Below are 23,677 nucleotides of genomic sequence, written 5' to 3'. Positions count from 1 at the left end.
CACTCCGGGAGAGAGCGGAGGACAGGAAGGCCTGGCGTGCTATGGTCCATGGGGTCACGAAGAGTCGGACATGACTGAACGACTGAACAACAACAACAACAACACTTTAAAATTGGAAAAAAATGAGAACATAAGAACAGCCATGCTGGATCAGACCAAGGGTCCATCTAGTCCAGCATTCCGTTCACACGGTGGCCAACCAGCTGTCGACCAGGAACCCACAAGCAGAGCATGAGCGCAACAGCATCCTCCCACCCATGTTCCCCAGCAACTGGTGTACATAGGCTCACTGCCTCTGGTACTGGAGGTAGCACATAGCCATCAAGACTAGTAGCCATTGATAGCCTTTTCGTCCAGGAATTTGTCCAACCCCCTTTTAAAGCCATCCAAATTGGTTGCCATCACTACATCCTGGGTTAGCGAATTCCATAGTTTAACGATGCACTGTGTGAAGAAGTACTTCCTTTTAATCTGTCCTGAATCTCCCACCAATCAGCTTCATAGGATGTCTCCGAGATCTAGTATTTTGAGAGAGAGGGAGAAAAATGTCTCCCTGTCCACATTCTCCACACCATGCATAATTTTGTACACCTCTATCATGTCTCCCCTTACCCTTCTTTTGTCCAAGCTAAACAATCCCAGCTTTTGTAACCTTCTCTCATACGGGAGATGCTCCAGCCCCTTGATCATTTCAGTTGCCCTTTTCTGCTCTTTTTCCAGCTCTACAATATCTTTTTTTAGGTGTGGTGACCAGAACTAGACACAGTATTCCAAGTGTGGTCACACCATAGATTTGTATAGGGCCATTATGATAGTGGCAGTTTTATTCTCAATTCCTTTTCTAATTATGCCTAACATGGAGTTTGCCTTTTTTACAGCAGCTGCACACTGGGTTGATATCTTCACTGAGCTGTCCACACAACCCCAAGATCTCTTTCCTGGTCAGTCACTGTTAGCTCAGATCCCATCGGGCTATACTTAGTTGGGATTTTTTGCCCCAACATGCGTCACTTTACACTTGCTTACATTGAAACGGATTTGTCATTTAGATATCCATTCTTCCAGTTTGGAGAGATCCTTTTGGAGATCCTTTTTTGTTTTAATACTTACATGGGTCCAACTAAAATGGTATCCATCCACATTAAAAATAGGCATGATGTAGAAATACAGTTGATTTAGCATTTTTCTCATGGCTGGGTCACTTTGATATGTTCGGAGAGCCTATAAAGGGATATAAAACAGTTGAAATGTTTGTAATTATTCTTTTAACAATTTTGTGTTAGTTGCATATAACCCGTAGGAATGGTCTGTCCCCAGCCTTTTTTTTTTTTAAGGGGCCAAGTAGTAGCTTCAGAGGGCGATTTTCAACATAAAAACTGAACAGGGGAAAGCACTGATGTTCCTTCCCACAGTTGCTTACCCTCATTGGGTCCCCTCTGTCTACTTTTTGAAAAGAAAGGGATGTGGCCAGTCCCAAGCATGGGAATTCTTGATGTGACCTGAACAACCCTTCAAGTTGCATCTAGTTTATCCTCCTTCATGGAGGATAAGTCTATGATGACAATATCTAACCTCCAGATTCAGAGACAATATACCTCTCAATACCCATTGCTGGGAAGCAACAACCAAAGTAGGCTATTGTCTTCATGTCCTGCTTGTAGGCTTTCTAGAGGCATCCAGTTGTTCATTATGTGAAACTGGATGCTGGACTAAATGGACCTTTGGTCTGATCCAGCAGAGCTCCTCCTTGTTCTTATGATCCTCATGACTCCCTGTTCAAATTACCTTTCCTCCAAGAGATTAGTCATGCCTTTAGGACAGGTGATTAACTTAGTAGCCTGAGGGCACTTTACATGAGCAATATCAGAGCTATGAGTGACACATGCATTCTTCGTCCAGGTTTCTTGTGTAACTTGTGAAGGGGGAACATAGGTATGAATCTCCCAGAGGTAGTGGAGAGAGATGGGTGCATGTGGAACTTGTACTTCAGTTGTCAATATGTTTACAAATCATGTAATGTTAGATCACCACCACAACTACCACCACCACCACCACCTTTATATATTTCAGGATGAAGCCCCATTCTTGTAAACAGCTTGTGGGGCTAAACATGGCACAAATTGAGCTTTGTCCTTTACATCTTTCTGGATTTTAATATAAAGCTTTTTGGCCCAGTATTTCCAACAATGACAGTATTTCTAACAAATTGAGGAAACACAGACTGTGAACATTATGTTATATTCTTTCAAGTAACAATTTTAACGTAACTATCAAATACCAGTCAGCTTGGTTTCACTAGTTACTGCTTGTAAAATATTTTCAAAATTAAAAAATTGCTGTATGAAGCTTAAGTTTGCAACTGCCATTCAAACATGGGGCATCCTGCTGCTGAATTCACTGGGACCCAGAGACTGAGGTCCAGTTCAGAGTTAATGTAGGCTCCCTTCATATTCACTTCCACATGCTCTTCTGTTTGGCTGTGGCATGTGTGTGAATTCTGTGGCTATTGGAACAGGGCTGATAACTGCCATCCAATCACTAATCCATGAGGAAAGAGAGAGAGAGAGCTGTGATCAGGTGGACCTATGTGATTGGTCGTGTCCACATAGTTGTGATCTTCCTGTATATTTTGCAGCCACATGGGATAATACCATTGGCAAGTGGTTCTGGCTCCCATGTGGCCTAAGACCCACACTGCTTGGGTAAGGTATGAAAACTAAGCCACGTGAGAAAGGTGTCCTGTCTGACTTGGTTCAAGGCGCCCAGGGGTGCTGAAACCAGCAAAACATGTACAAGGAAGGAGGATCAATGCAAGACCCCCATCGGGGCAAGGTTAGTCACATTCAATCAGGTCAGCTCAAGTGGGGTCACGTCCTGTTGTGTCAGGTCACGTAGGGTCAAGTACCATTGTGTCAGGTCAGGTAAACTTTGGTATGCTGAATCACAAGTCAAGGTTAGACAAGGCAGGGTCTTTCAGGACCTTGGCCAGCTCTGAGTTAGCTGAGACTCAGTCAAAGTGAGCTCTTGCCTCAGCAAGAGAGGAAGGCTTTCTGAAGCCTTATAAAGGCCAGAAGCTCAAGATCTGCAGTTAGCTCCATGCCCTCAGAGAAGAGTTTGCTTCTTAAAGGGCTACTACCTGATTGGTAGCCACTAACTCCTACAGGGTGGTGAAGGCTGTCATGGGAAGTGTCCTCTGCATCTGAGGAGTCAGGGAGAAGCACATCCTCTGGCCTGGAAGGCCCTGGCATAGCAGGAGTGGGGTTAATGGAGGAAGTCTCCTCTGCCTCTGAGTCCTCTTTGGGGCCAGATGGTGGGTCAAAGCTGAGGAACATGACAATAGGTTTGATGGTGTGATTTATTACCATTCCAACACCATGAATCCGCTTCCTGTTTTCATATACCACTGCAGGCGTATTGAAACTTAGCCCAATGGCTGAATTCAATTTTGGAGAAGGCCGGGTGGGTGGGTGGGTGATAGTTGTTGCAGCAAGGTTAGAGACAGTTAGGAAGTGGAAAGCCTATACTGAACTTTCCACAGATTTGTGGTACCGGCAATTATGGAATAATGCACTCCCAGAAAAATGGAGACAGCAACTGTGTTCGTCCAAAGGGAATACAGAGACAGACACTATTTATGAAATAAGGTACAACTTTATTTCATTTGCTAACAGGAACAGTACTCATCTGAAACCTCAAGCAACTGACAGGACTTTGTGGAAAGATGCCCTACGTTAATGACTCAGTTTATAGACTTGATAACTTGTGACCATCTTGATTGCTGGCTTGTTATTCTTAACCATCCAATTATTATTTTATGGATCGAGATCATCTGGACAGCTGGCTAACTCATTCAATTATTATTTTGTAGATCTCCCTGCTATATTACTTGTGCTGTTTTCAAATAAAAAAGATAAAATACAAGCAAATAAACACACACACCCCCGCAAAGGCATAGCAAACCAGAGGTGACTTCCACAACAACTATTTATAAAAACATGCTTGGCATGCCTCATTGTGGTAACAGCAAGGTACTGCAATCCATTTTTTAAGAATATGCATAACAAACTAACAATTGAGAAGCATAGTAGGAATTTATATATTTATTACATTTTTATCAGCCTATCTGCTCTGCAAGGATGTCAGGGGGCATTCAAAGCTCTTCCTCCCTTTCCATTTGATCCCCACAACAACCCTGTAAGGTAGGTTAAGCTGCAAGATAATGGTTGTCCCATGGTCACCCAGTGAGCAGCATGGCTGAGTAGAGATTTGAACCCTAAGTCCAACACTCTAACCATTACTTATGGTAATGGTAATGGTAACATTACCATTACAAGTCTGAGAAGAACTAGAAAGTCTGCAAATCCAGCCTCTCTCCCTAGGCAGGATCCTCCACATCTCAGCACACAACACAACAAGATACAAGACCTGTATTATTATGTGCACTAAACTAATATGGCAATGTAACAGATAGCTGCAAGTGGCACAAGGGAGTGAGCGACATCTCTATTTCCTTCAAGAATCACTAGCAAATTTGGTTTAGAAGAATAATTTCCCTTAAATTAGGGGTGGGCAACTTGTATTCCTCCAGATGTTTTGGCCTACAATTTCATGGTCCCTTAACATTGTCTATGCAGGCTAGGGCTGATGGGAGTTGTAGGCCAAAATATCTGGAGGGCCACAAGTTGCCTACTGCTCCTTAAACGTTTCAGATCTTTTATAGAACAAAATTCATCCACCAAATATTCCCCAAATTACATTTTATTGGGGCACAACTCCTCTCCAGCCAACAAGTATGACTTTGTTTGTAATACCCTTGGGGTCCCAGAGAAGACACCAACATTGAACGATGCAAGCCCTCAATAGCGGCTCTGCTGTTTATATTTCCACTGGGAAAAATTCATCATGCATCCTGATGAAAACATTTGCAATATTTGGTCCATTACGCTTGGACCTTCTGACTTGAAATTTCCTGTTTTTAAGGGGAACATGTTTTACATGTACAGTGAGTACCTGTAAAGCAGTGTTTGCTAAGGCATACTTCTGGAGAAAAGAATAAAAGCTGGTGTGATTAATCAGTGGTCTAAATCAAGCGCAGAAGATGGAACAAGTCTCAAGTACATGCTAAACATATGCCCCTCTCCTTTGAGCACAATTTTGCCAGCAAACAAGTGTTCAGGATGGGATTAACAGCTCCTGTGCTAGCAAAACAATCTGCTTTGTTGAGAACTGAAGAACTGTCATGCTATGTCCAGCCAAAGATCCATCTAAACCATCACTCCATTTTAAACAGTAGCCACCCAGATGCTCCTGGGAAGATGACTAGTACAGTTTGATGGAAATAGTCATTACAGTTGTTTGTCCCAGCATGTGGTGTCAGAGATATATTGCTTAATATACTGGCTATTATTTATAATCAATAGCCACTTACCAACTTATCCTCCCTTACCCTATTAACAGGAACTGGACCAGAAAACCATGCAGGACCATGGTTGGAACGCTTGGAAATCTTGATGCCACTGGGGGGCAGGGGGGGCAGGTGTGTGTGTGTGTGAAAATGTGTGTGTGAAAATGTGTGTGTGAAAATGTGTGTGTGTGAGATGGGCAGGGTGGGGGACAGCATTCAACCTTTTGGAAAAAGCTTCTATTAATGGAAGAAGGAAGAGTTGTGCTCCTCCATGAACACAATGCTCATTATGTAATCAGAAGCTCCTGTTCATGGAGGAACGCCCCCACCCCCGATATTGGATCCTGCCCTTAATTGATACTGGATGCTGCTGTCATCCCCAGTCCCCACCCTGACCTTCCTGCATCACCAAATGATGCATGAATTTAAATGATGATAATCGGGATCTGGGTATAAAGCAACTTTCTATAGTTCTGTTGCCATGGATCTATCACCTCAGCAGGTGATTCTGTTGGAGCCCTGGATGACCTTTGGAGAGGGGAAATGGCCCGGGGGGTTGGCATGATTTCCCCTGAGCCCCCACTCCCAGGAGCCAAACAAGCCTCCTGGTTGTTGGAGGAGCTGGGGATGATGAAAAGAGTGGGACAACAGCTGAAGCGATGCTGGCAGAACACGTTGGATCGACCACAGGCTAGAACCATTTGAAGTCCTATTCTGTAGCAGTGAGAGCAGCTAAGAAACTGTACTTCTCTGCCACAACTGCATCTTCACAGAGTTTTCCAACTGAGCTTTTCTTTTTTTTTCCTTTCTGGTATATCCTGGCCTACTAGATGGTAATGAAAACCACTTGACAGCCTACTGTGGCCAAATTGCAAGATACTTCGTAGATAAAAGCACTCGTATCTCTGCTGACCTAGATGTCATAGTTAGTGCATGTCCAGTTGATGTAATGTGGGCTCCTGCTTGTCCAGTTATAACGGACACTTTACAATTTGTACAGCCCAAGGATGTGGACAGGATATTTGGAGAGATGAAACCTACCATATGTGGTTATTAAGCGTGTGTGTGCGTGCGTGCGCGCGTGCATGTGTGAAAATAGGCAATGACAGTAGTGAATGCCTCTGTACAAGCAGTATAAGAGAGGTGAGTCCATCATGCCGAAAAGAGGGAGTGCTGAGAACTCTATTTTTAAAAAAACAAAACACTCCCTGAATACCACCGTATTGAATAGTTTCTAGCCAGTCTCCAATATCCTGTTCTTGGACAAGGTGCTTGAGCATGTGGTGGCATCTCAGCTCCAGGTGTTCTAGAATGAGGCAGATTATTTAGCTCCATTTCAATTTGGTTCAGGCCTGATTATGGGACAGAGACTGCTTTGATCACCTTGATGGAGCATCTGGAGTGGGAACTAGACAGCGGGGGGGTGTCCCTGTTGGTTCTGCTGGACATCTCTGTGGCTTTCATTATCTTCAGCCATGGTATCCCTCTGGACTGTCTGGTTGGGATGGGATTTGGAAGCACCATTTTATGGTAATTCCAATTCCTGGAGGGATGGTTTCAGAAGGGGGTGCTGAGGAACTTCAGTTCAATGTCTTGGCCACTGGCCAAGGATGCCAAGGTGTCAGCAGTGGCCAGGAGATTTTTGCACAGCTAAGGCTAGTGCTCCAACTACCCCATTCTTTGAAATGTCAGGTCTGACCACAGTGACACATCCCTTAGTTACTTCTCATCTGGACTACTGTAGTGCACTCTGCATTGTACTGCCTTTTATTTTCATTTTATTTTAAAATATTTTTAGGCCGCCTTTAAGAGTAAAACCTCTCAAGTTTCTCAAACACTCTTTAAAGAGTGTTTGGAAACTTCAGGTCTTTCAGAATGCTGCAGCCCATCTTCTGACTGGGGCTGGTTATAGGGCGCATGTGACCTCCATATTACAACAACATCACTGGCTATTGGTCCATTTCGAGGCACAATTCAAAGTGTTTGCTATGACCTATAAAGCTCTACATGGCTTGGAATCAGGTTATCTGAAAGACCGCATTCTCCCATAAGAGTCTGCCCAACTTTTAAGATCCCAAGGAGAGGCCCTTCTGTCTGTCCCACCAACTTCTGAAACACATTTGGTGAGAACTTTAGACAGGGCCTTCTTAGTGGCTGCTTCCAGGCTGCGGAAACTCCTTGCCAAGGGAGGCATGGGTAGCCCTGTCTCTGATTACCTATATTTTTATTTAAGTAAGCCTTTGGCCCATACACTGACTTGTATAAATGTTGAAATTGTTTTTAACTGATTGTTTTTATTGATTTTAATAGTTTTACCTGCCTTGAGGGTTTTTTGTATTTTATTGCTGCTTTATTATATTTCATTATGTTTTATTGTATTTTATTATTGTTACCTGTGTTGAGCACCATTTGGTAGAAAGGTGGAATACAAATGTAACAAACAAATAAAATAAGAGGATTCAGAAATGAAAGTGATTTGTGCTTCTGCAATCTCTGCATTGCCCAATTCAGACCAATCAGTAGAATAAAGAAGGCCAGTTTCATACATTCCCTTGACTGCATGTAGAAACCTCATAACAAAAGTCAAAGAAGAGATTTTGGTCAGAAGTGCCTTGATCTGTGGCTAGATTTACACTACTGCTTTATAGTGGTATTGAAGTGCATTGATAACTGTTGGGGTACATTACAAATTTGATATACCGCTTTTGTAGTGTTATTTCCTGCTTCTTATTCCATATTATCCAATATACTGCAACAAATGTCATTGTGTCTCCAACGAGGTATAAATGTGCAAGAGGGATATAGCGTTACCAAGATGGGATCATAATGATATGACATAAGGTGCAGATCTGGTCTCCGTCACTTTCATTATCAAGTCAAGTCCTGAATCAAGAAATCGGCCACTCATTATGACAGTGAAGCTATACACTAGGATGAACAGGGTAATTTAATCTGTATCTGTCTAAAATAGGGTTGACAGCAGATTAAGCTGCACCATGGCTGCTAACAATACTTTCTCTAAGATTGAAAGAGGTTTGACAATATTCTAACTTCAACATGTCACTGACAAATATAGGTACCTAAATTCTAAATAACCATGACAAATGGACACCAGAAATGAGTTCATCCCTGCTATGGCAGCATATTGCATACTCTGAATAAAAAGTTTCCAAATTCCAAAATACTGTAGGGAAGTCCATCCTTACTTCTTTCACAAACCACTGGCAAAAGGCTGGGCCGATCCATTCTCTTGCATGGATTCCACAATCTATCCAGACAGCTCTCTTGTAAACCTGTGATCTTTTGCCTAGCTGCAATAGTAAATATGCATAAGTGAGGATAAGAAACATAGGCCAGGATCAAAAGAGCTGTGTAGTCTTAAAGACTGTAAGGGGCTTGTCATAATCCAGTGCAATTTTGTATTTTTTCATACTTTTTCTGTGAACATCTGACCAACATAAAAGGTTTCTTGATAGCTACAAAAGCAATTTACCATGCAGTAAGCAGGGACGCTGTTAAGAGGAGAAAGAAATTTAAATCACCCCATTGGGCTCATGGAAATAGTTTCACAATTCTTTGGATCCAGAACGTTGGGTCTTATAAAATGCAAACTGATTTTGTATTGTTATCCCTTAATAACACTTTCAAAAGAAATATACATCTCTAATTTTTACGGATTTTTTAAAAAAAATCTTTCAAAGAAATAAAACACAGATGTTCACATATGTTGTCAAGATTGAAAACTAGGAAGGAGCCTTAAGTGTGAGATTGGGGCTAATAAATACACACACACACACAAACACACACACACACCAAATAAGGAATCCTTGAAATGGCACTTAAGAACTATTTTAACATTTTGCCAAAAGATGCAGCTGATGTATAGCACAGCCGTCTATGGACCACAGAAAAATTAGGAAGTTTCCATGGAATTAAAGCAAGACTTTTGATAAATTGACACCACCACTACCCACAGCAAGATTTGCTAAATAACTTGTCTGAACAGTGGTCTGTATGACTTTGTGGCATTTTGTAGAAGCAGCACTTCTACTGTAGCAACAGACAGGAATTGGGTCTTTGAATTGGTTCTTGTGCAACTGCTGCTCGCAGGTCAGCTGGGAATGAGCAAGCCCAGACAGCAGCAGGAAGGGGCCCAGCAAGCCAGGGACAGTTGTAATGAGTAAGCCAACAATTTGAACCAGTTTGTTTGGACTCAACAGGACCTTTGACATTGCCTCTGTGTGTGTATGAGTGTGCGCGCACGCACACACACATGACAGGCAAGAAACATAGGAAGCTGCCTTATACTGAGTCAGGCCGCTGGTCCGTCTAGCTCAGTACTGTCGACACTGACTGGGATTCTTTCCTAGCCCTAACTGGAGAAGCCAGGGGTTGAACCTGGGACTTTCTGCAGGCAAAGCATACGCTCTATCACTGAACTACAGCTCCTCCCACATGGAAGAAATTCTATGTTCTTTCTGAAATAAAGAACATGGCAGAATGAATGCTGACAATGCCAACAGACCCAAGAATTCCAGGATCTAGGAAAAGGAAGACTCATATTCTACCCAAAGATCAAAAGATGCAAAGGCTATTCCTGTAAGAATCTCCTACTGCTCTTGGCCTGATTCTGGCCTTGAGATGGTGGAGTGGCTGCCACCAAAGGGCATTTCTATGGGAGGCTGTTATCCTGCACTTTTATCAGAGCTTCTGCTTCTGGATTCTTTGCAGGATTAAGATCAGCTCCTTTACATATGCTTTTTTCCAGGAGTTTTCTTTCTCTGCCTTTCTATACATTTCATTATAGAACCACTAGATGGCACTGTGGTATAGCAGAATTATGCAATTACACTCTATACATACAATACCATTCAGAAAAATACTGCACTTTCCTCCATCTAAAAAAATCCGCAATAATGGTTGGAAAGCATGGGAGATGTCCTGGAGGATGACCACATTGTATAAAGGATCTGCAAACTGCCATGAGTGAGTGATCACAAGTGCACAATAAAACCTTCATGCAGAAAGGCTCAAAAACTGTTGCCATTTGGGTAGAGCTCCATGCAGTGCTGTAATGAATTGTGGAGTAAGTCCCCTTGCTAGTACAAGCAGCCCATACTAAAGCAGTTATTACAGCAACATATATTATGGGGCCACCTGGCTTTTAAAATATAGAAAATGGAAGACTATATATTTAATCTTGTTTCTAAACAGCTATTTCCCTAGCCATTCATATTTATATACTCTCATGACTTCACTAATACTTTATCAAATAAAATTTACCTTTAGCACAAAAAGTGGTCTACCTTCATATGACTTGCCCACACAGAACATGTGAACAAGATCTGAACGAGTTTTGTTCAGATGATACATCCAACTTTGAATCTGAAAAAAGTAAAAAGAAGTAGGATGTGTGAATTTGTTTGAATCATTTTTCTTCAGCAGAAATATCAAATATGGCAATGAAATACTAGCACAATATGCCAGAAGCTAAGAATGTCTTAGAGAGTTTTTTTACTGTCTATTATAGAGTTTCCTATCTGATGTATTTTTAGAAACCTTATTTCAAAGGTTCTAATAAAAACAAACCAAAAAGCAATACAAGTTTACTATTTCCCTGGCCTCTTCTTATTTAAGGATAAGAACATGCACTTCCAAAGATGCCATTTTAACGTCACATACTTCTTCCAATGAATGATATATTTCATAGCTGTATCCCGGTAATGATCTACGATTCCTGAATGACCTTGAACCACTTTGCTTTTCTACTGCTTTTTGCAGATCAGATATGAGGACTCTACATCAAAAGAAAGCAATTTCAATAAATGCAGTACAGTAAAAAGCACCCAGAAAAATAATATTGTATCACCTTATTTTAATGGTAACTCCCAACTACAGCTAGGGTAAAATGAAATAACAGTAAGATTTAGGCTGCAATCTCATCAACACTGACATGGGAGTAAGTCCCACTGAATTCAGTGGGGCTTACTTCAGAGTAGACCTACATACGTTTGCTCTGCATGGAACTATTTCTATCATTTCACTAAGCCTGCCAAAAATTGCTGTTAGAGCACTCTGGTATATTGTAACATGCTGTCGAACAAGCCAGTCATTTTGAAATATAACAGTACTTCAAAAAATGCAGGAAACATGTTTAAGAGAATGAAATAACATAATGTAAACAAATTAACCAGAGTTTAAAATGACATTTTGATCTGTATTTAAATTATACCTTAATGAAATAATTATCTTCCATTTTATTGATGGATCCTGTTTACATTAATACTTTAAGAAGGGTTATTTTAAAAGCAGTAGAAATGTAATTTTTTTTTTTAATCTGGAAAGCATTAATATTTAAACTTTTATAAAAATGCAAGTGTGCTTGAACTCAATAATTTTTTGCAATATATCCATAAGAACTATGTTCTCTACTTGGGTTCAGCTAAATCTAGCCAAATTTGCCAACAGCCAGGTCACAGAACATATGTTTCAGTGTTTATGATGAGAGATATAAATGATGTTGTTGTTGTTGTTGTTCAGTCGCTCAGTCGTGTCCGACTCTTCGTGACCCCATGGACCATAGCACGCCAGGCCTTCCTGTCCTGCGCCCTCTCCCGGAGTGCACTCAAGCTCATATTCATTGCATCGGTGATGCTATCTAGCCATCTCATCCTCTGCCGTCCCCTTCTCCTTTTGCCTTCAGTCTTTCCCAGCATCAGGGTCTTTTCCAGAGAGTTTTCTCTTCGCATTAGGTGGCCAAAATATTTGAGCTTCAGCTTCAGTATCTGTCCTTCCAATGAGCAGTCAGGGTTGATTTCCTTTAGGATGGACTGATTTGACCTCCTTGCAGTCCAGGGGACTCGTAAGAGTCTTCTCCAGCACCACAGTTTGAAAGCATCAATTCTTTGGTGCTCAGCCTTCCTTATAGTCCAGCTCTCACAGCCATACGTTATACTGGGAAAAGCATAGCTTTGATTAGACGGACCTTTGTCGGTAAGGTGATGTCTCTGCTTCTTACTATGCTGTCTAGGTTTGCCATAGCTTTCCTCCCAAGGAGCAAGCGTCTTTTAATTTCATGGCTACAGTCACCGTCTGCGGTGATCTTGGAGCCCAAGAAAGTAAAATCTGTCACTGCTTCCATTTCTTCCCCTTCTATATGCCAGGAAGTGATGGGGCCAGATGCCATGATCTTCGTTTTTTTAATGTTGAGTTTCAAACCTGCTTTTGCACTCTCCTCTTTCACCATCAACAAGAGGCTCTTTAGATCCTCTTCACTTTCTGCCATTAGGGTGGTATCGTCTGCATATCGGAGGTTGTTGATAATTCTCCCGGCAATCTTAATTCCGACCTGTGATTCATCCAACCCGGCGTTTCTCATGATGTACTCTGCATATAAGTTAAATAAGCAGGGTGACAATATGCAGCCTTGTCGTACTCCTTTCCCAATTTTGAACCACTCGGTTGTTCCATGTTGTTCTTACTGTTGCTTCTTGACCCTCGTACAGGTTTCTCAGGAGACAGGTAAGGTGGTCTGGTACTCCCATCACTTTAAGAATTTGCCACAGTTTGTTGTGATCCACACAATCAAAGGCTTTAGCGTAGTCAATGAAGCAGAAATAGACGTTTTTCTGGAATTCTCTTGCTTTCTCCATGATGCAGCGAACGCTGGCGATTTGATCTCTAGTTCCTCTGCCTCTTCGAAACCCAGCTTGTACTTCCGGTAGTTCTCAGTTTGCATACTGCTGAAGCCTAGCTTGTAGGATTTTGAGCATCACCTTACTGGCATGTGAAATGAGCGCAATTGTGCGGTAGTTTGAACACTCTTTGGCGTTGCCCTTCTTTGGAATTGGAATGTAAACTGACCTTTTCCAGTCTTGTGGCCACTGTTGAGTGTTCCAAATTTGTTGGCATATTGAGTGCAGCACTTTAACAGCATCATCTTTTAGGATTTTAAATAGCTCAGCTGGAATACTGTCATCTCCGCTAGCTTTGTTGTTACTAATGCTTCCTAAGGCCCACTTGACTTCACTCTCGAGGATATCCGGCTCAAGTTCAGTGACCGCACTCTCATGGCTATCAGGGACATTCAGATCTTTCCTGTATAGTTCTTCTGTGTATTCTTGCCACCTCTTCTTAATCTCATCTGCTTCTGTTAGGTCCCTGCCTTCTTTGTCCTTTATCACACCTGTCTTTGCACAAAACGTTCCCTTGAGATCTCCAATTTTCTTGAAGAGATCTCTACTCTTTCCCATTCTGTTGTTTTCCTCGATTTCTTTGCATTGTTCATTTAAGAAGGCCTTCTTGTCTCTCCTTGCTATTCTCTGGAACTCTGCATTCAGTTGGATATATCTTCCCCTTTCTCCCTTGCTTTTCGCTTCCCTTCTTTCTTCAGCTACTTGTAAAGCCTCATCAGACAGCCACTTGGCTTTCTTGCATTTCTTTTTCTTTGGGATGGATTTCGTTGCTGCCTCCTGAACAATGTTACGGACCTCCGTCCATAGTTCCTCAGGCACTCTGTCTATCAGGTCTAATCCCTGAAATCTATTCCTCACCTCCACTGTATATTCATAAGGGATATGATTGAGGTCATACCTGAATGGTTTAGTGGTTTTCCCTACGTTCTTCAATTTAAACTGAAATTTTGCAACAAGAAGCTCATGATCTGAGCCACAGTCAGCTCCAGGTCTTGTTTTTACTGACTGTATAGAGCTTCTCCATCTTTGGCTGCAAAGGACATAATCAATCTGATTTCGATATTGACCATCTGGTGATGTCCATGTGTAGAGTCATCTCTTGTGCTGTTGGAAAAGAGTGTTTGCTATGATCAGCATGTTCTCTTGGCAAAACTCTATTAGCTTTTGTCCTGCTTCATTTTGTACACCAAGGCCATGCCTGCCTGTTATCCCGGTGATTTCTTGACTTCCTACTTTAGCATTCCAATCCCCTATGATGAAGAGGACATCTTTTTTTGGTGTTAGTTCTAGAAGGTGTTGTAGGTCTTCATAGAACCGATCAACCTCAGCTTCTTCGACATCAGTGGTTGGGGCATAGACCTGAATTACTGTGATGTTGAATGGTTTGCCTTGGATTCGTACTGAGATCATTCTATCGTTTTTAAGATTGTACCCCAGGACTGCTTTTCCCACCCTTTTGTTGACTATGAGTGCTACTCCATTTCTTCTAAGGGATTCTTGCCCACAGTAGTAGATATGGTGGTCACCTGAATTAAATTCGCCCATGCCTGTCCATTTTAGTTCGCTGATTCCCATGATGTCGATGTTCAATCTTGCCATCTCATGTTTGACCACCTCCAGCTTACCTTGATTCATTGATCTGACATTCCAGGTTCCTAAACAATATTGTTCTTTACAGCATCGGATTTTCTTTTCACCACCAGACACATCCACAGCTGAGTGTCCTTTTGGCTTTGGCCCAGCCGCTTCACTCTTTCTGGCGCTACTTGGAAATACCCTCTGCTCTTCCCCAGGAGTATATTGGACACCTTCCGACCTGAGGGTCTCATCTTCCGGCGTCATCTCTTTTAGCCTTGTGATACGTTCCATGGGGTTTTCTTGGCAAGAATACTGGAGTGGGTTGCCATTTCCTTCTCCAGTGGACCACATTTTGTCAGAACTCTCTGCCATGACCTGTCCGTCTTGGGTGGCCCTGCACGGCATAGCTTATGGCTTCACTGAGTTACGCAAGCCCTTTCGCCACAACAAGGCAGTGATCCATGAAGGGGATATAAATGATGACAGCAGCACAATTTTACAAAACACAACATTCTGTGCTACTGCAGGCAGATAGGTGGGTGCAGATTTCAACAACAGAAATACAAAGCACTTAAGGTTGCTGTTAGCATCTATAAGAATTGTAGTCTTTTATTTATAAATCAAGCCCATGCTTAAGTATTTTGCTGAATCACCTTTGAATATCTGGAATATAATAGAAAGAAATTAATAGCCCAAAGGAAACCCTAGCAAGTAGCTTAATAATCTTTTGTGGGTTTCACTTATCGTGTTCACAAATGATTTCTTTTTAGAGGTATACAGAAAAGTTCGTATATGTAATTGCAAGGCTCATTGACAAAACAACAACAAATGAACATGTCTTCCAGGATTCTGAGCTCTAAGTTTGTCGGCTGTGTTCCCATTAAGAATATTCTGTCAATTACTTGCACATAGAGTACTGAGTACTTCCAGCTATGACCTGATTCACATATAATAGCTTTGGCTATTGGACAGTATAGAAATGCAATCAATCAATCATAAATAACGCTAACCCATGATTTACTTAACCCATGGTTGACCAATTGTTTATTGCCCTACCAAGGGTTTGTCTGGCAGTTGATCAAACAAACCATTGCTTTCTCAATCCCTGGGTTGTTTGTTTCCTTCCTCCTTGGCCTTCTCCCTCCCTGTATCCCAAATGCCTTTGCAGAGTTGTAGTACTAGCATGTAGAACAGCTAAGGGTTTATTTTAACTATTCTTGCCCACTGCCTCTGTAGCCTGGCGAAACAACCATGAACAAGCCACAATTCTGGGTTCATGCATAACGACAACCTGTGGTTTCAACAACCCAAAGTTCACAAGTTCACAAGTCATCAACAAACCGTGAGTTCTCTTTCTGGGTTGTTCCATGGTTAACAAACCATGGTTTATTAGTGCAGCTCCATCCACATATCATGACAACCCAGAATTCAACAACCCATGGGTTAAATAAACCATGGATTAGCATTATATGCGAACCAGATCTCTATGATAAATTTAAAATAATCTGCTATATATCAAAACAGCATTATGCAAATAATTGGCATGCCTATTCCAATACAACTCAAATATAAATAATTTCCAGTTAGGTATTTATCAAACCTAATTTGCTTGACACACAAATCTTTATCTCCAGAATTATCCTCTCGATCTGAGAGGGAGATCTGACAAATGCTGCTTAAGTCATTCCACATTGTTCAAAAGAATTGTGATGCGGAATGACAAGTGCAATTCCTACTGAGTAAAGAGAGAAGCACAGGAATTCACAATAATAATGGAATCATGTTACATATGGACTCATTTGGTGACAGGAAATTGACTAGCGTATTCCAACATATAATTTAAAGGGATGTTGGTGCTTGCATCTACAGCATGCTTACATATAACACTCAAGTACAAATTAAGCAGACCATAGAACTAGTACAAATAATTACCCTTTACCTAACAAATCAACCAGGCCCGCTTGCACTGAGGAGACACTGGTCTCCATTGTAAAGGAGACTATTTAATTAAACTGTCTGCCTGTGAGAGCTCTTGCATGCTTCCATTCAAATAACTGTTTTCTGGTGAGTTCTAGGTACTCTCAAGCCTCTATAATTAAAAAGGCACAATAATAAACAAAGTATATTTTTCAATAAAACTGATGTAACAGATCTAAACCATGGCACAATGTAACTGGTGGACTTCCAAGAACGAAAATCCATGCTTACGTATACTGGATGTTTGCTTGTTGCAGGTAGGGTAGAAGAATTTGAGAACTATTCCTTGATACATGGACATCTGTAACTGCACCCCTGGAAATGTAGGAGAAGCTGCCAGGCTGCCACAAGTCCACCTGTAGTGCAGGAACCAACCTGTAATTCATATTTATTCAGTCTAGATTGCGAACATCCATAAATTTAATATATCAAAGGTCATATTATTTTTATGTACTATAATAACATGGAAGAGACCATCCCTGAGTTATTAGTGAATAGTGTGTGGGTACTTACTGCAGCCTTAGAAAAGTTCACACTTTTTTAGGATCATACAGCTCCATTTTTAACATTAAAAATTAATCCTGAAATAGCCAAAGTAGAATTGCTTTAACCCACTCTTTCATCTTACCACTTACAAAACCATTATGCTGAAATATCTCATGTGAAGAAGCGCTTCAAACCTGAGATTTCTTTAAGATAATGTACATTTTCAACAAGGCAGTGATCCATGAGGGGGAAGCCATAAGCTATGCCGTGCAGGGCCACCCAAGACGGACAGGTCATGGCAGAGAGTTCTGATAAAATGTGGTCCACTGGAGAAGGAAATGGCAACCCACTCCAGTATTCTTGCCAAAAAAAACCCATGGAACGTACCACAAGGCTAAAAGATATGACACCAGAAGATGAGACCCTCAGGTCGGAAGGTGTCCAATATACTACTGGGGAAGAGCAGAGGGTATTTCCAAGTAGCGCCAGAAAGAGTGAAGCGGCTGGGCCAAAGCCGAAAGGACACTCAGCTGTGGATGTGTCTGGTGGTGAAAAGAAAATCCGATGCTGTAAAGAACAATATTGTTTAGGAACCTGGAATGTCAGATCAATGAATCAAGGTAAGCTGGAGGTGGTCAAACATGAGATGGCAAGATTGAACATCGACATCTTGGGAATCAGTGAACTAAAATGGACAGGCATGGGTGAATTTAATTCAGGTGACCATCATATCTACTACTGTGGGCAAGAATCCCTTAGAAGAAATGGAGTAGCACTCATAGTCAACAAAAGGGTGGGAAAAGCAGTCCTGGGGTACAATCTTAAAAACGATAGAATGATCTCAGTACGAATCCAAGGCAAACCATTCAACATCACAGTAATTCAAGTCTATGCCCCAACCACTGAGGCCGAAGAAGCTGAGGTTGATCGGTTCTATGAAGACCTACAACACCTTCTAGAACTAACACCAAAAAAAGATGTCCTCTTCATCATAGGGGATTGGAATGCTAAAGTAGGAAGTCAAGAAATCACTGGGATAACAGGCAGGCATGGCCTTGGTGTACAAAATGAAGCAGGACAAAAGCTAATAGAGTTTTGCCAAGAGAACATGCTGATCATAGCAAACACTCTTTTCCAACAGTACAAGAGACGACTCTACACATGGACATCACCAGATGGTCAATATCGAAATCAGATTGATTATGTCCTTTGCAGTCAAAGATGGGGAAGCTCTATACAGTCAGTAAAAACAAGACCTGGAGCTGACTGTGGCTCAGATCATGAGCTGCTTCTTGCAAAATTTCAGCTTAAATTGAAGAACGTAGGGAAAACCACTAAACCATTCAGGTATGACCTAAATCCTATCCCTTATGAATATACAGTGGAGGTGAGGAATAGATTTAAGGGATTAGACCTGATAGACAGAGTGCCTGAGGAACTATGGACGGAGGTCCGTAACATTGTTCAGGAGGCAGCAACGAAATCCATCCCAAAGAAAAAGAAATGCAAGAAAGCCAAGTGGCTGTCTGATGAGGCTTTACAAGTAGCTGAAGAAAGAAGGGAAGCGAAAAGCAAGGGAGAAAGGGGAAGATATATCCAACTGAATGCAGAGTTCCAGAGAATAGCAAGGAGAGACAAGAAGGCCTTCTTAAATGAACAATGCAAAGAAATCGAGGAAAACAACAGAATGGGAAAGAGTAGAGATCTCTTCAAGAAAATTGGAGATCTCAAGGGAACGTTTTGTGCAAAGACGGGCATGATAAAGGACAAAGAAGGCAGGGACCTAACAGATGCAGATGAGATTAAGAAGAGGTGGCAGGAATACACAGAAGAACTATACAGGAAAGATCTGAATGTCCCTGATAGCCATGATAGTGCGGTCACTGAACTTCAGCCGGACATCCTCGAGAGTGAAGTCAAGTGGGCCTTAGGAAGCATTAGTAACAACAAAGCTAGCGGAGATGACAGTATTCCAGCTGAGCTATTTAAAATCCTAAAAGATGATGCTGTTAAAGTGCTGCACTCAATATGCCAACAAATTTGGAACACTCAACAATGGCCACAAGACTGGAAAAGGTCAGTTTACATTCCAATTCCAAAGAAAAGCAACACCAAAGAGTGTTCAAACTACCGCACAATTGCGCTCATTTCACATGCCAGTAAGGTGATGCTCAAAATCCTACAAGCTAGGCTTCAGCAGTATGCAAACCGAGAACTACCGGAAGTACAAGCTGGGTTTCGAAGAGGCAGAGGAACTAGAGATCAAATCGCCAACGTTCACTGGATCATGGAGAAAGCAAGAGAATTCCAGAAAAACGTCTATTTCTGCTTCATTGACTGTGCTAAAGCCTTTGATTGTGTGGATCACAACAAACTGTGGCAAATTCTTAAAGTGATGGGAGTACCAGACCAACTTACCTGTCTCCTGAGAAACCTGTACGAGGGTCAACAAGCAACAGTAAGAACAACATGGAACAACCAAGTGGTTCAAAATTGGGAAAGGAGTACGACAAGGCTGCATATTGTCACCCTGCTTATTTAACTCATATGCAGAGTACATCATGAGAAACGCCGGGTTGGATGAATCACAGGTCGGAATTAAGATTGCCGGGAGAATTATCAACAACCTCCAATATGCAGACGGTACCACCCTAATGGCAGAAAGCGAAGAGAATCTGAAGAGCCTCTTGTTGAGGGTGAAAGAGGAGAGTGCAAAAGCTGGTTTGAAACTCAACATTAAAAAAACGAAGATCATGGCATCTGGCCCCATCACTTCCTGGCATATAGAAGGGGAAGAAATGGAAGCAGTGACAGACTTTACTTTCTTGGGCTCCAAGATCACCGCAGACAGTGACTGTAGCCATGAAATTAAAAGACGCTTGCTCCTTGGGAGGAAAGCTATGGCAAACCTAGACAGCATAGTAAGAAGCAGAGACATCACCTTGCCGACAAAGGTCCGTCTAATCAAAGCTATGCTTTTCCCAGTAGTAATGTATGGCTGTGAGAGCTGGACTATAAGGAAGGCTGAGCGCCGAAGAATTGATGCTTTCAAACTGTGGTGCTGGAGAAGACTCTTACGAGTCCCCTGGACTGCAAGGAGGTCAAATCAGTCCATCCTAAAGGAAATCAACCCTGAGTGCTCATTGGAAGGACAGATACTGAAGCTGAAGCTCAAATATTTTGGCCACCTAATGCGAAGAGAAAACTCTCTGGAAAAGACCCTGATGCTGGGAAAGACTGAAGGCAAAAGGAGAAGGGGACGGCAGAGGATGAGATGGCTAGAGAGCATCACCGATGCAATGAATATGAACTTGAGCACACTCCAGGAGAGAGCGCAGGACAGGAAGGCCTGGCGTGCTATGGTCCATGGGGTCACGAAGAGTCAGACACGACTGAATGACTGAACAACAACAACAACAACATTTTCAACCCACATGCTTTTCTGATCTCTCTACATTCAAGCAGATTTACAATGCAATCCTATACATATCAACTCAGATTAAGCCCCACTGAGGTCCCAGGTAAGTGTATGTAGTGTAGGATTGCAGCTTTAGATTCTTAAACCATTTGTTTATGTACTTACTTGAAAAGATAATGTCAAAGGAAAGATGTGTATGCTGCTGTATTGACTAGGTGCCCAAAAATGAAAACCTAAAAACAAACAAACCCTAAAGCAACTACTCTTTGCTGCCATGTGTTTACCCTAATCAAGCAGTCATTAAACGTATTTTCTGTCTTCAATTTCTTATACAGTACATTTCCTGCCAATGCTTCAAACATCACATAGCCCTTCAAAATTATATCAGATATAGTCAGTAACTGTAGTCAGACTTTATTTTTAACCAGGTCAATAAAATGAAAGGAATCTGAACAATCAGAAAGCATTTCAGATACATCAACACATCCTTCGCAAAAGTGTCACATAAGGCTCAAATGAACATTGGAAAAAGGTGGTGCAAAATATAATACATTTTAGGCAAGGAATAAATGCTATTAAGGGCACAAGCAATCCTATCAATTGCTCCCTCGCTGCTTTGAAGCCCCCATACTCGGAGGCATCTGTGTTTCTATACCCTGCCAGGCTGAAGCTGGCAGGGCAGGAGGAATGGCGGTGGCGATCTTCACCTCCCGTCTTCCCATCTCCTGTATTTTTACTAGATGAGCTTTACAGCCCATCTAGCAAGAGCACTTCAGAGGGGTAGGGAAGGAGGGTGAAGGATGGTCAGGATAACACGTATCCTGGCCTCTCTGGTCTCCTGCCCTCCCTGCCCACTGGAATGCCCCCTTTCCTGAGGATCCAAGGTCACTTTTCCAACCTTGTAGAGGCAGCCGGCATGGTTCTCTCCATGCCGGATGTGAGGGGGAGGGGTCTGGATTCAGATTTCTGACTCCCCCTTCAGAGGTCAGAATGCTGTCTCTGAACTTGGAGGGGTTTTACAAGCCATTCTATGGTCCCTGGAACACTCTCCCAGGGACCATAGGATTGCTTTCTAAGATAGAAACTTATAAAATGAAACAACAGCATTTGGAAAAATAAAAGAGGGTTAAGAATACCTTCCTGAGGGGCAGGATTAAAATCTGTTTTCCCATGTACATATTTAATAAGATATCCAAGGAGAAAAGACACAGGAAATGCACTCTCAGTGGAACTCTTCCAGCATATTATTATTATTTATTAAATTTCTTAGACACCTTTCTAAAAAGTAAGAAGACACCTTACTAAAAGAAAAGAAAAGACTGAAGGCATCTTAAAACAAAAATTAAAGCATACAAAAATGTTAAACAGTTAAAGGTGCAATCCTATGCATGTTTAGACAGAAAAAAGTCATACAACTCCCAGCATTGCTGGGAATTGTAGGAGTGTTCTCTGTCTAAACATGCATAGGGTTCCATCCTAAAATAGCTAAAAACAATTACCAATAAGATACCATGATCCAAAAAGACAACTAAATTAAGAAAGCGACCAAATGCCTGGGAATAGATGAAAGTCTTAACCTGGCACCAAAAAAATGACAATGTTGGCACTAGGTGGACCTCACTGGAGAAAGCATTCCACAATCAGGTAAGGCCTTCCCCTTGTTACCATCCTCTGAATCACCCTCAGAAGAGGGGCTCAGATGTTCGTTATCTGGGAAATCCTCAGAACTATCATACTTCAGCTATCATACTTCAGTTGAAACTAGATCTACAAGCACACCGTATGATGACATACGACAAAAGCTGAAACCTTCCCTGGCCCACACTTTCCCTTCAAAATTACTTTTCAAAAGTCATTTTAAAAAGTAATTCTGGTCGGAAACCCTCACCAAGACCAAAAAAAAAAAAAAAATGGCTACCCCTCCCAAACATTTCAGGGACAAATATGTAGGTGGGGGAAGAGTTGAGCTCCCATCCATGCTTTGCTTTAAAACTCCCCTATTTTTAGGAATTTGGTCCTAATCCATGGATCTGGTGGTATCTTGTCTCATTTGTCTCTAAAAAGGAAAACTGGCACGGTCCCAGCTGCAATGAATGAAGTGAAAGGACAAACTGAGAAAAACCTCACACAGGGACCTGGTTCACATGTAATGGCAGCAAATCATGGGTTAATTAATTAATCCACAATTTGCCATGGTGCATGCCATGCATGTTCTGCAGCCATTTTGAATGTTCAACTCCTGATCAGGCTGATCGGGGGTTGCTACATGACGTTTGAACCCAGACACTACAGATTAATTGTGACTTAAACAACAACTACTAACACTTAGTAGTTAGGTTATCTGTGGGTTATTTGGCCCATGATTAACTTATAGTCTTGGCTCACACATAACAACTCAAAGAGTACAGGTTGAGTATGGGTTGTTGTTGAATCATGGGTTGTCGTTGAATTGTGGATTATTGTTGCATGCGAACCCTGCATTATGGTTTAACTATGGATTGTTAACCACAAACAATCCAGAGCTCACAACCCAACAACGAACCATGGGTTCTCTTCCTGGGTTGTTTGTGGTTAACAGCCCATAGTTAAACCATAGTGCATGGTTTGCATGTAACAACCCACAATTCAACAAGAAGCCATGATTCAACGACAACCCATACTTAACCTATACCCTGGGTTGTCATTACGTGTGAACCAAACTGTTGATAGCAATGGTTTGCTTGAGCCAGATCTAACATAATCTGAAAAATTATGCCTTACAACTCTCTCTCTCTGGCACTTAAGTGCATCTGTTTAAGAACATGAAGGAGCAGAGTTCTATAGTTGAAGGGAAAAGCTACTGGGGTTTCTAGCAACTTAGGAATTGGTATTGACTGGCTCTGGAAGAATGAGCAGCCTACCAAAAATAATTACCTAAGTTCTGCCAACCATGCCTGCCAGATAGGTAAATATGATATATCACTGATGAATGTTTTGTTGGTTAAGAGTAATAAGAACGTAAACTTTAATTTTAATAAGAATATGCTAGCCACTATTTCTATTATTCTTCTGATCATCCTTATTGTATTGTATATTGTACGGTATACAATGTGTCTTGCTTGTTTCATCATTGCAAACATT

General features: G+C 41.7%; 1 protein-coding gene across 1 annotated transcript in view; it reads right to left on the bottom strand.

Annotated features, from left to right (window-relative positions):
• The window catches only part of CPA6 (carboxypeptidase A6), an 82,977-nt gene that overhangs the window by 26,326 nt on the left and 32,974 nt on the right, over positions 1-23,677 (bottom strand). Inside the window, exons 3-7 of the mRNA XM_084849356.1 lie at positions 16,885-17,009; positions 11,087-11,201; positions 10,688-10,789; positions 8,611-8,715; positions 1,111-1,221 (exon numbers count right to left, since the gene is read on the bottom strand). Coding sequence (XP_084705482.1) covers positions 1,111-1,221; positions 8,611-8,715; positions 10,688-10,789; positions 11,087-11,201; positions 16,885-17,009 — 558 coding nt within the window. The remainder of the gene's footprint in view (positions 1-1,110; positions 1,222-8,610; positions 8,716-10,687; positions 10,790-11,086; positions 11,202-16,884; positions 17,010-23,677) is intronic.

This window comes from Heloderma suspectum, chromosome 4, assembly GCF_057233095.1.
Source record: "Heloderma suspectum isolate Gila_16-S chromosome 4, 16-S_ref, whole genome shotgun sequence".
Lineage (NCBI taxonomy): Eukaryota > Metazoa > Chordata > Lepidosauria > Squamata > Helodermatidae > Heloderma > Heloderma suspectum.
Note: the sequence above shows the minus strand (reverse complement) of the source record. Positions and strands in the feature narration are given on the sequence as shown.